We start from the raw sequence: 9,407 nt of genomic DNA, 5'->3' as shown, positions 1-9,407 counted from the left end.
GATGTCAGAGGAATTGGTGCACAAATTATCATCACTCACAGATCAGTGCTGTCATTGCAAAGTGAAAGCAAAAAAACAAGCGCAAATTCAAACGCGATTTCAATATGTCACATATTGACAGTGGCTCACCGATGCCAATGACATAATTACCCAGCTACATTTCTGAAAGAATGCAAAAGCATTGACATATATTTTTCCTACAATAGCCCGACGGGCAGGGAAGAGATAGATTTTGGTAGCCCGACTGGAAAGATCGCTAGCTCCAGGACATCAGGCTAGCGATTTTGCAAGCCCTGTATCTGATTGAGGAATCACTCATCTTTGGAAAAGAGAGTTTATTACAGAGAAATGTCTCTTTCCAAAATAAAAGCTATACTATCCGCTTCTTCTGGGCTATATTCTCAGCAGCATAAGGAGAATCACGTGCTAACAGCTGTCTAAATGACTCGGCTAAAGTTAGTAGCATGCTTGTTGTTTTTGTCTTTGCACTAGGATGATGTCGGAGTAAATGTGCAGTCATATTCATTGTGTTCCCACTAGTGCTTTCAGGTTAATCTCGTTGAAATGACCTTAACGCCACAACACGGCAAATCTCCGTTAACGAGCTACCGCCGATCGCCCCGTGCATGGGGCTAGACGGCCAACACGTTAACGAGCTAACTGCGCTAACACACTAGTTCACACCAATGTAATTAAGCATTGCATGGCACATCCAACATACTGTTTTACTTTAGTCCATGACTCGCTTACCTTCAGGGTCATACGTCACATGAAAACCAAAATAATTCCAAACGCCAGATCTGAATGAGAGTGGGGGAGGTCCATCTTGCAAGGAGAGCTTAACTTCTGTCTCGCTAGCTTGCCCTGCGCTCTTCCTCCTGACTATGCTGTCTGTGTTGAGCGCTCAGTGGATCTGCGCTCGACAGTGCAGCCTAGGCGGAGTAGTCGAACGCAGATTCACTGAGCGCTCAACACAGACAGCATCGTCAGAAGGAAAGTTGATAAAATAAATTACAAATGTTGTATTGTTCGATACATATGCGTACCGAACCGAAAGCACTGTATCGAACGGTTCAATATCGATACGAATATCGTTGCACCCCTAATATATATATATATATATATATATATATATATACATACATACACACACACATATATATATATATATATATATATATATATATATATATATATATATATATATATATATATATATATATATATATACATACATACATACACACACACACACATATATATATATATATATATATATATACATACATACACACACACACACACATATATATATATATATATATATATATATATATATATATATATATATATATATATATATATATATATATACATACATACACACACACACACATATATATATATATATATATATATATATATATACATACATACACACACACATATATATATATATATATATATATACATACATACACACACACACACATACATATATATATATATACATACATACACACACACACACATACATATATATATATATACATACATACACACACACACACATACATATATATATATATATATATATATATATATATATATATATAAAAACACCCAGCACGCCCCTGCGGGCGGTTTTATCCTTCAAGCTCGGGTCCTCTACCAGAGGCCTGGGAGCTTGAGGGTCCTGCGCAGTATCTTAGCTGTTCCCAGGACTGCGCTCTTCTGGACAGAGATCTCCGATGTTATTCCCGGGATCTGCTGGAGCCACTCGCCTAGCTTGGGAGTCACCGCACCTAGTGCTCCGATTACCACGGGGACCACCATTACCTTCACCCTCCACATCCTCTCGAGCTCTTCTCTGAGCCCTTGGTATTTCTCCAGCTTCTCGTGTTCCTTCTTCCTGATATTGCTGTCATTCGGAACCGCTACATCGATCACTACTGCCATCTTCTTCTGTTTGTCTACCACCACTATGTCCGGTTGGTTAGCCACCACCATTTTGTCCGTCTGTATCTGGAAGTCCCACAGGATCTTAGCTCGGTCATTCTCCACCACCCTTGGGGGCATCTCCCATTTTGACCTCGGGACTTCCAGGTTGTACTCGGCACAGATGTTTCTGTACACTATGCCGGCCACTTGGTTATGGCGTTCCATGTATGCCTTGCCTGCTAACATCTTGCACCCTGCTGTTATGTGCTGGATTGTCTCTGGGGCATCTTTACACAGCCTGCACCTGGGGTCTTGCCTGGATCCTCTATGGATCTTGTGCTCAGAGCTTGTTCTTGTGCTGCCATGATTAGTGCCTCTGTGCTGTCTTTCAGTCCAGCTTTGTCCAGCCACTGGTAGGATTTCTGGATATCAGCCACCTCCTCTATCTGCCGGTGGTACATACCGTGCAGGGGCCTGTCCTTCCATGATGGTTCCTCGTCTCCCTCCTCTTTCTTGGGTTTCTGCTGCCTGAGGTATTCACTGAGCACTCGGTCAGTTGGGGCCATCTTCCCAATGTATTCTTGGATGTTCGTTGTCTCATCCTGGACTGTGGTGCTGACACTCACCAGTCCCCGGCCCCCTTCCTTCCGCTTAGCGTACAGCCTCAGGGTGCTGGACTTGGGGTGAAACCCTCCATGCATGGTAAGGAGCTTTCTTGTCTTTATGTCAGTGGCTTCTATCTCCTCCTTTGGCCAGCCTATTACCCCAGCAGGGTACCTGATCACGGGCAGGGCGTACGTGTTGATGGCCCGGATCTTGTTCTTACCATTCAGCTGACTCCTCAGGACTTGCCTGACCCTCTGCAGGTACTTGGTGGTTGCAGCTTTTCTAGCGGCCTCTTCATGGTTCCCATTCACCTGTGGGATCCCCAGGTACTTGTAACTGTCCTCTATGTCTGCAATGTTGCCTTCTGGTAGCTCGATCCCCTCAGTTCTGACTACCTTCCCTCTCTTTGTTACCATCCGACTACACTTCTCCAGTCCGAACGACATTCCAATGTCATTGCTGTATAGCCTGGTAGTGTGGATCAGTGAATCGATGTCTCGTTCACTCTTGGCATACAGCTTGATGTCATCCATGTACAGGAGGTGGCTGACAACTGCTCCGTTCCGTAGTCGGTATCCGTAGCCAGCCTTGTTAATGATCTCACTGAGGGGGTTCAGGCCTATGCAGAACAGCAGTGGGGACAGAGCATCTCCTTGGTAGATCCCGCACTTGATGGTGACTTGTGCTATGGGCTTGGAGTTGGCCTCCAGTGTTGTACGCCACATCCCCATTGAGTTCCTGATGAAGGCTCTTAGGGTCCCATTGATTTTGTACAATTCTAGGCATTCCAGTATCCAGCTGTGGGGCATTGAGTCATAGGCCTTCTTGTAATCAATCCAGGCAGTGCACAGGTTGGTCATTCCTTCCTGTGTCTCGCTCATGTATTGACCCATGTGCCTGTTCATCTTAGCCGATATGATGCCTGACAGGAGCTTCCATGTAGTACTGAGGCAGGTTATTGGTCGGTAGTTGGAGGGGACCGGTCCCTTCTTGGGGTCCTTGGGGATCAGGACCGTCCGACCTTCGGTTAGCCATTCCGGGTGTCTCTCGTTAACTAGCAGCTGGTTCATTTGTGCTGCCAGGCGCTCGTGGAGTGCAGTCAGCTTCTTTAGCCAGTAGGCGTGAACCATGTCGGGCCCTGGTGCTGTCCAGCTCTTCATACTAGAGACCCTTTCTTGGATATCTGCCACTGTGATGGTTACTGGACCCTGTACAGGGAGGTCGCTGTGGTCTGCCCTCAGATCCACAAGCCACTGATCATTGCCGTTATGGGTTGCGTCCTTCTCCCATATGCTCTTCCAGTATTGCTCCGTCTCCAGCCTTGTCGCACCTTTCTGCAACTCCGTTAGTTGGCTAACCTCCCTCCGTGCTACTTTGATCTTGCCCTCTAGCCTCCTTCTCCATGGAGGGTACTGCCCCTTGTGGCTGTTCAACTTGTAGCCAAGCATCTCACTGATCACTGCTGCCGTATTGTAGATCAGCTTGTTGGTGTCGGTAATTGTGGTTGTAGGTATTGTCCATAGTGCTGCATTAACATCATCTAGCAGACCTTCTGAGGGTACTTCACGTAATTTTGGTAACCGGCTACGGGGGATCCAGGTTTCAAGTTTGGGCATGATCCTATTTTTCAGGTCAGTTCCTCTCGCACTCACTGATCCTTCTCCTATCGCACTTGGGGCTATGTACCCAATCTCGGGTGGGGGTGATGATATCTCCCCCCTGACCTGGCGTCCTGACTCCTCCTTGCATTTGTGTTGTACCTCGTCAATCTCTAGCTGTGAGAGCAGTCCCTTCTTTCGAATGTTGGAACACTGAGCTACTAGTTGTTTCGCCGTCATTGTGGATGTTGGGTATCGAAGAATCCATAGGTCCCTCATCCTATTCATGTAGCCCCTTCCGCCGGGATTACTTGCGTAGTAGCATTCCAACAATGCCCTGTTTTCGTCTCTTGCCCACTGATGCCTTCTTGTTCCAGTAGCCCACTTTTCGTCAGGGTGCCCTGGTTCCTCAACACCTGACGCGGACCTTGTTGATCCGGGCGACGTCCGAGCCGGCATGCCTTCATATATATATACATATATACATATACACACATATATATATATATATATATATATATATATATATACACACACACACATGTATATATACATATACATGGCTGACCTGGGCCCTTCATCAGTTTAAGTGAGGACATGAACTTTTTCAAAAAAGAGCAGTAACCATTTAGATCAAAACACAAACAGAAACAAAAAAAAAAAAAAAGAACTAAAACATAGGAAATGTCAAAAATGGGGTTCATGTCATATTCAATAAGATGTTAAAAAAGTATTGATGACCATAAAGACCATGGTCCATGACCTCTGTTTGCCCAGACTTCTTTTTGGAAACAGAGGAAAGCCCAGTCCTGCTGGCAATCAGAATGAAGATAGGCTTAAGATATGTAAGCATTAGCTTCACTTTTCACACCAAGAGTGTGAGTTAGGTTTCCTTAATTAATTAATTAATTTATTTATTTTTTTACAGAAAATAGAATGTGCTTTAAGTATTTAAAAAGACATTAACATTTTTACACATGTACCAAGCTTTTCCAGACATGAGAGACACAAATACAGTCAGATCTTTAATGTCCTTTTTCCAGCATGCCTTATACAAAGTTCCCTGTAAAGAGAATGTACTTTAAGTAAATCATCACGCTGTATGCTGCATCTATGCTATGCAGCTATGAAAAAGGACAACTTTGGACAAAATATGTATAAGGACTAGGAATGGGTATCGTTTAGGTTTTATCCGATACCAAACCGGTACTTTTGAAACGGTGCCGGTGCTTAAACTGTGCTTGAACCGGTGCTTAAAGAATGGAGAACACAAAATTGGTCCAAAAACCTCTCATGTTCAGCTGTTTTTTTGTAAAAAGATAACAATGTTAGCCTTTTCTGCACTCTTGGCTGGAAGCAGTGCTTAATCAATGGAAAAAACAAACTTTGTCCAAAAACCTCTCATGTTTAACTGTTTCCCACTTTTTCTTTGGTCATTTTAGCCTTTTTGGCCAGGGTGAAGGGAGCATCTGCCATCAAACAAGAAGACAGCCGCATGTAGCTATGATGATGTTTGCTAGTTCACCTTACGTGTATTAATGTAATAACGTGGTGAGCCTACTCAACATAAATTACACACGAACAACATTAAGCTACTCACGCAGAGAAGAACGGCTGCTGCTGCCATCATCATCCGTCATCATTTCTGCTACACTGACAGGGCTAGGGGCCAGGACTCTACTCTTCAGGTTTTTGGGGGATGTTGCTAACTCCGGGTCCGATAACAGGCAACCCACCCGCAGTAGATGTGCACGGTGTGAGGTCTCACAGCAAGCTATCAAATACGGCGCATTTCTCGGCTTTAAAAAAAAAACGCTATGAGTCGCCAGGTGTTTCATCGGATTTGAGGTGTTACTTCCTTTGACAGTATCACAGTATCAGCTTAAAGCACTTGTTGCAGGCTGCTGAGTTTGCATATTTTGCTGAGAAGTCCCGCCTTGGGCATTTTTAATCGGTAGCTCTGCTCTAAAAGAACGTACGTACCTGGACCCGCCAACTATCCTCGGAAACGTAAAATCATTGGCTAGAATCTAAAGTGTATGACATCTCAGGAAAAAAAAAAGCACCGAAATAAAGCACCGAAATGTGCGCTGCTTTTCGGTCTGGTTGCTACCGTTTATGTCAGAACCAGTGCTATCATGGCACCGGACACCAGTACCCATCCCTAATAAGGACTTTAGTGTCTATAGAGGAAGACCTGTAAAGCCTGAGAGATGCCCCTGTGTGATGCCATTTGAGTTAATGTCTGCTGAGACTAGGACAAGAAATCTAAAAATGATTTAAAAAAACAAAAAAAGAAAAAAAAAAACCAACATGCAGGTGTGAAGTAAGAAAGAAGCAAGTCCACCACACCTCTGTAGCTGCTTGTCACAGCGCAGTGCGCTGGTGTGTTAGTTAGAGCACGGCCCAAGAGCAGACATAAGTCATGTCACGTATACTTGCCTAACAAAAAGGCGAGCCTTTATTATGGCTGATAACAGAAGGCAAAACCAACCGCTAAGACGAGTGCAGGCAAGACAACTAAACTGGAAAACAGACTAAGAAAAACCCATGAAACTGTGACAAAGCTATGAAACTTCGAGACTTAATTCTATGACTGTGACTATGACGAGACATAACTGGGAAGGTTACACAGACGACACGACACAGACTGATTTGCAGAGCAGTGTGTATGTGTGTGTGTATTGGTGATGAAAGAGAAATAAACAGAGGTCTCCATCTGTTCTGCAGTCTCTGTGCAGATATGTGAAGAAAAACCTGAAACAATGAAAACTAAGTTTGCTGTCAAAATGAACTTTACTGCCTGACACTTCTATGCCCAGCATGCCCAACGTGGAGTATGCTCCATGTTTAAATTCACTCTCACTAGGGGTGGGCAATATAAACGATATGCGATATAAATGATATACGATAGAAACGATATGAATTTGGCCAACGATAGAGATTTTGACTATAATGCTCTATCGCGATAGCGCATGTTGATGATGTCATCAAGCTGCACCTGTTTTGGTCGAAAGCATCGCAGCGGCTACAACCATTATCATCTGCAAATTATGGCGGGCGACAGTCATAGCAAAGAGATGAAGCACTTTTGAAATATGGGGAAAGCCAAAAACTGTGCTTCCTCCACTTCCGTAACATTGATTCATTAACCCTTTAAGACCTACCATAGAACCAAGTCCGCCAGAGCTTATATTATATTTTTACATGCTGTGGAGCCATTTTTGGGAGCATTTCAAGTTGCTATACATCAATACAACCATTATAGCCCAGATTTTAATAATATGTATTCATTAAGTGCATAGTAATTACATATATTGCAAAAAAGTGCAATAAACTACAAAAAAATTGAAAATCGTTTTTGCTTTTTTAACATATATTTGTAGTTAGAGAAATTTAAGAGGCTTATCCCTCAAAACTGTAAATACAAAAAAGTTGCACAAAATAGTTTCCCACCACAGGAAATTTATTTTGAGTGTCTTCATAGTTTTATTTTTGAAATACACCAATTTTTATACACTGCAGGAAAAACGAAAATAAATATTATACTGCAAATTTGCAAAAAAGCAGCATATGCATCAAAATAAACTATTTCCAGCAGTGCAATATGAGTCCTAAGCATCCCAGAAACGACACAGAAAGTCATAAAGTCAAAGATAACTTTTAAAAAGACGAGTATAGGCCCTGAGGCCCTGATAGTAAAAAACACTACATTTCCGCGAAAATGACGTCACTTCCGGTTTCGGGCAGGTAATGGCGGAAATGCAAAAGTTCGCGCTGACGTCTATTCCAACGTAGGAAGTGTTATGAACAGCTGATCAGATCGGTAAAGCGTGTTTCTGGAATATTATATTTTTGTTCCTGCAAGCGCTTTTTATGCAGTTTTTGCACAGCTTTATGTGGAAGGAAACCGTGACCTAGGACAAGCTGATGGCATAAGATGTAAGTACAACTCCTCCGGTTTCATATGCAAAAAATTTTTTTGCGCTAGCTTACGTGGTTGCAGTGCTACTGGGATTTAAAAATAGTTACGCAAAACAGAGCGTGCCCGCTCCGATCGGCACTAAAGGGTTAATGTTGAATTCTCTTGCAGCTGTTCTATTCCCATGTTGTTGCAGTATAATAATAACTAACCTCGTATTGTGGATGGATTATATCAGTTGTTCTCCTGACTGAAGTTTGGCCCGTGTATAGCATCCTGCTATACGATTGCATTTGTCCCTAACCACCAGAATCCCTCACGTTAACTTTTAATGAGTGGAAAAAAAGTTGGCGTTCATCCTCCAGCTTCACTGTGGTAATGTTATGCTAACATAGCCGTGTCACTAGCAATCACGTAGCACAACATTATATACCAGGTAGTGCAACTTCAGTAACCCTGCAAATACCACTGCTGTTTAGTTTTCTGTCTTCATTTATGCTGGAAGTGGTAGCAGAGCTGTACGTTTTAATTAGTTTCAAAAATCTCTCAGTCAGAACATGGTGTGTCATGTTTAGGTGGAAACTAGCGAGCTTACTTCCTGTTAACTTCTAACTCCGTTAAATTTAATAAATTCTGTTTTCATGGATGCCTGGATGTAAAACTTGTTACACCTTCTAAAGCAGCAACGCTGATGATTTTATTAAAGATGAAATAATTTAGAACGTTTTTAACTCTTAGTGTTCGTTTGACTTTGGGACCTGAAGATTTCTGCACGCCAAAATCGGTTCAAGGTCAGTAAGTACAACCAAAATTCATACATAAGGCACACTCTCGATTTTTGAGAAAATTAAAGGATTTTAAGTGTGCCTTATAGTGTGGACAGTGTTGGGAAGATTACTTTTAAAATGTATTCCATTACAGATTACAGAATACATGCCCCAAAATGTATTCTGTAGCGTATTCCGTTACGTTACTCGATGAGAGTAACGTATTCTGAATACTTTGGATTACTTAATATATGCTGTTTACAACTACGTGAATGTACTATTGCTGTGATTTATTACTGTTACTCACGGTCTGCGGCTCTGAAGCGTAGTAAAGGGACCTCTGGCTAATACGTCGGGTTCTGTGTCGGGCTTGTAGCCGAAAAATAGCTTTACTTTGTTATCTGGGTCAACTTTGTTAGCGAGAGACAGAGAGAGGCGTTGAAAGGCTGCTCCAACGGAACTTATTGTTTCGGAGGAAAACACGAACACAGCGTACAGTCGAGTCTTAATAGCTTACTTACAACTGGGCTTGTCAGGCACTCTTCTTGGCTGCAGTGGTTATTATTATATTTA

The 9,407-nt window shown here is 42.6% G+C and overlaps 1 protein-coding gene across 1 annotated transcript in view; it reads right to left on the bottom strand.

Moving 5' to 3' along the window:
* Positions 1–1,644: 1,644 nt before the first annotated feature.
* The window catches only part of LOC309697457 (uncharacterized protein), a 366,834-nt gene continuing 359,071 nt past the window's right edge, over positions 1,645–9,407 (bottom strand). The window contains exon 2 of the mRNA XM_082519366.1: positions 1,645–2,228. Within this exon, the coding sequence (XP_082375492.1) occupies positions 1,669–2,228 (560 nt within the window). The 3' untranslated portion in view covers positions 1,645–1,668. The remainder of the gene's footprint in view (positions 2,229–9,407) is intronic.

The sequence above is a fragment of the Aulonocara stuartgranti genome, assembly GCF_965226115.1.
Source record: "Aulonocara stuartgranti genome assembly, chromosome: 20".
Lineage (NCBI taxonomy): Eukaryota > Metazoa > Chordata > Actinopteri > Cichliformes > Cichlidae > Aulonocara > Aulonocara stuartgranti.
Note: the sequence above shows the minus strand (reverse complement) of the source record. Positions and strands in the feature narration are given on the sequence as shown.